Consider the following 4102-nt stretch of genomic DNA (forward strand, 5'->3'; position numbering starts at 1 on the left):
GTGTGGTTGAACTGTGTCGTGTGTGTGTGTTACTGTGTGTGTGTTTACTGTGTGTGTGTGGTTATGTGTGTGTGTGTGTGTCTGTGTCTTCTCTGTGTGTGTGTGTGTGTGACTGTGTGTGTGTGTGTGTGTGTGTGTGTGACTGTGTGTGTGTGTGACTGTGTGTGTGTGTGGTTTCCTGTGTGCAGGTGATGCAGCAGGAGTTCAACCACGCGGCGCTGTGTGGAAACAGAGCAGCAGCTAAAAGCAGAGCAGCAAACACACACACAGGTAACATCAGCTGACACTGAGACACTGCGGTGGACTCTGGCGCCACCCAGTGGTTGTTCACACTGTTGCTGCTGGCTCTGCTCTATGGTGAGTCCTGATTGGACGGATTGAATGCGTCACATGTTGGCTCACAGTGTGTTTTGGTAACAGTCGCTGAGGGAGTGTCTCTGTGCTCTCACTGAGGCAGTTTAAACACAGTGCTCTGGTTCCTGCTGCTCTCACTGACACCCTCCTCTGATCCAGAGAAGAAGTCCAGACCTGCACAGAGACCCGCCCTGAACAGACTACCTGCTAAACCAGACTGGAGAGTCCCCCTCAGAGTCTACACCCCGCCCCCCCACAAAGTAATAATAATAACATACTGGGTTTATTGCTATGTTCATGTACTCATGGTAATACAGTGAGTAAAGTAATCAACTGTGCTGGAATGTAACTAAGTACATTTACTCATGTATTGTACTTCAGTGATAATCCCCCAATTATGTGTTTATATATCAATCTGAATGTTTTTTATAATAAATACTTTTACTCTAAGTACATTTTAAAGATTTACTCTTACTGAGGTAGGATTACTAATACAGGATGATTACTGTGCAGTAATGGAGTATTTTCATACTGTGATATTATATATATTTCTGTTGTTCACCAGAGAGGACGAGCAGGCAGAGCGCTCTCAGGGCAGAACAACCACAGGTGAACCACAGTTACACTCTTCCCTCCAGTAATCTTCATCTTCATCAGCGAGCTTTTACACGAAGACTAAAACTGTCACTGCCGCAGGTTTAACGAGCAGCAGCCGCTCAGCCATTACCAGCACTACCACGCACAGCTGGACGCCTTCCAGAGGAGGAACCAGGAGGACGTCCTTCCTCCTCCTCTTCCTCCTGCTCCTCCTCCTCTTCAGGAGCACTGTGAGGACCTCGCTGTGGAACCGTACCAGCTGTGAGTCACTCTTACAACTATTATCATTAAATTCTTCCTCATTCCTTCCTTATTAATTATTAGAACAATGAAGCTGGAGCCAGGAGGCTGCTGGTTTCATATGTATGGTGCAGACATTAGAGCAGTAATGACCCTGAGATCTCCCAGCATATTATTTAGATGCTGTATCAGTATTTCCCACAATGTTTAACTGTTGTTCTTGGAGCTAATGTTGTGTTTCCAACATAATTCATTTGTGATGTTTTGTCATAATGGACACTAACGATATCAACCTCGTCTCTGTTTGTGTCAGTGTGGCTGCAGCTCGTAACGAGTACCTGCAGAGGAGACACGACGCCAACCAGTACAAACTGAGAGCAGAGAAACAGCTGGTAGGATGAAGCTCACATTATTAGATCAATCAACTCTCACTAAGCCCCGCCCCCTTTCACTCTGTGCTCCAATCACAGTTGAGCAACAACTTCCTCCTTTCCTGTAATTAGATATGCTATGCTAGGCTAATCTATGTTGCAAAGACAACCACATTTTGAAGATGGTTAAAAGATAAAAGTTAAAAGAGACATAAATACATTTAAAGTTAGCTAATGTTAGCAAGACGCTAGCTGACTAACACTAGTTAGCTTGTGTTTTGCTGACAGACAGTAAAGATTTCTCTATCACACTGTGGATGAGCCACAGCAACCTCTAACCTTTGACCTTTCCTGTCTGAGCGTCAGGGTCTGCGTCCGTGTACCGCCGAGCGCAACAGGAAGCCCGGCGGTCCGGAGCAGGAAGTTGGACAACCTTCACACCAACATGCTCCTCAGGACAGGAAGCAGGAGGGACGGCAGGTAGGACACACAGCAGACACACCAGTGGATGTAACTGAGTACTTTTACTCAAGTACTGTAGTGAAGTGTGAGTACTTATATCTTCTACAACTTCAGGAGTACCTGCGGCAGCTGGAGGCCATCAGACAGCAGTATCAGCAGGAGATGAGACAGATGAGGCTGAGAGCTGAAGCAGAGGTACCAACAGATTCCTGTATCCCATAATGCACTGCGTGGCAGCTGACTGTCTCTGTTTAAAGGTTATATGTGAAATGTCCACTAGATGTCACACTAGACCAAACAGTTGATGCTACAGCTCACCAGACTCCATAGACAAAAACACTCATTTTACCTTGTAGATAAAAACATTTCAAACCAGATGGAAACTAAATAAAACTCACCAAACCTGACTTTAGTATTCTTTCCAACAATCAACGACTGGTTTGGATTCTTTAGACAATAATTAATTATAGCTGAATTAGCTGCTAGCAGCTCCTGTTTGCGGTGTACCTGTGAATGTACAGATAAAGGTTTACTCTGGATGGAGAACAGAGATAATAAGATAAGTTATACCTTTATTAATAATAAATGATATATATCAGGAAGAGTCAATCACGCTCAATGGTATCAATAAGTGTTAATGTCACATTTCACTCTGAATGTCGAATACAGACCAGATTTTATTTGAAGTTATTCCTGTCTCGATAATCAATAAAACGATCAATACATTATCACCGTCTCAGGCTCAAGCACAACACAAACAAGCAACCTTTGTGGTGGAGAAACCCAGAGAGCCTCCTGCAGACGGTAAAGAGCAGCAGAGAGCTCCACCTGCTCAGGTAAATACTGCCAGGAGAAGAGATAAAGTCCAGTCAGAACAACGTGTGCTCACAGTCTTCTCTCTGGTTCCTGCTGCAGGACGTTGGAGCTGCTCTGAGGAAGATCAGAGAGGAGCACAGAGCTCAGAGGAGGGCGCTGGAGAGGAAACACAAAGACAAGGTGACATTACAACCACTAAATATCTTACAGGATCAAGAAACACACACCTGAACTGTGGCTTCAGTTAAAACTCAGCTGTTTCTGTAGAAGGGAATCATGTTTGAGATCCGGCTGGACGATGAAGAGATGAAGGAGGAAGAGGAGGAGAAGGTGGGTGATGGTCAGATGCAGGAGGTAAGTAACGGCTCTCTCTCCTCTTCCTCTCTTTCTCTCTTCCTCTCTCTCATTCTGCCCCCGACTCCCCGAACAGGAAGTGGATCCTCTGAACCAGACTCTGAGCTTCCAGGAGGGCGAGGAGTTGAAGCTCAGGGATTGGTCGGAGGTGAGGAGGGGGTGGAGCCAGAGGACTCCTCACACTCTGCTGGACGCGCTCGCCAACATGGACGTCAACTCCGTCTCCAGCACGGCGGTGGAGGCTGAACGAGGTGCCCGGAGTGTGTTTAAATCATAACTCTTCCCTGGTTGTCAGTGAACAGTTAAATTAAAGTTTATTAAAGTTTATTATATGTATTATAGTTTATTAAAGTATATAGTTTGATATAAGTTATTATATTTATTAAAAGTTATATAGTGATATAGTTTATTAAATTATATACCTTATTATAGTTTATAATAGTGATAAAATTTATTAAAGTATTATAGTGAATTAAGTTTATTAAGTTTATATAGTTTATTCATATGATTATAGTTTATTAAACTAATTATAGTTTCATATAGTATTATAGTTTATTAAAGTTATCTATAGTTTATATAGTTATTATAGATTATAGTTTATTATACTTTATTATAGTTATTATAGTGTATTATAGTTTTTAAATTTATATATTATTATAGTTTATTTAAAAGTTGTATCTATATTTATTAATATTATAGTTTGATCTATAGTGTATTATAGTTTATAAGTTGATTATATGTATTAAAGTTTATATTATAGTGTATTAAAGTTTATTATAGTGATAAAAGTATATATGTATTTAAACGTTCTATTATAGTGTCATTATATTATAAAAGTTACTTATAGTGATATATGTATTATAGTTTCATATAGTGTCATTATAGTTATTATAGTCTATTATGTTATT

General features: G+C 41.2%; 1 protein-coding gene across 1 annotated transcript; it reads left to right on the forward strand.

Moving 5' to 3' along the window:
• Positions 1-149: 149 nt before the first annotated feature.
• LOC118339659 (serine/threonine-protein kinase Nek5-like) lies at positions 150-3445 on the forward strand (the record flags this gene model as incomplete). The annotated part of the gene is given in 11 exon segments (XM_035677362.1): positions 150-270; positions 514-614; positions 920-963; positions 1051-1212; positions 1505-1583; positions 1929-2042; positions 2139-2219; positions 2765-2860; positions 2940-3020; positions 3108-3194; positions 3271-3445. Coding segments are annotated over 11 exon segments (1099 nt in total), but the record flags the coding sequence as incomplete, so codon positions are not given.
• Positions 3446-4102: the final 657 nt, after the last annotated feature.

This window comes from Morone saxatilis, unplaced genomic scaffold, assembly GCF_004916995.1.
Source record: "Morone saxatilis isolate NCDOM2014 unplaced genomic scaffold, NCSU_SB_2.0 Contig553, whole genome shotgun sequence".
Classification (NCBI taxonomy): Eukaryota; Metazoa; Chordata; class Actinopteri; family Moronidae; genus Morone; species Morone saxatilis.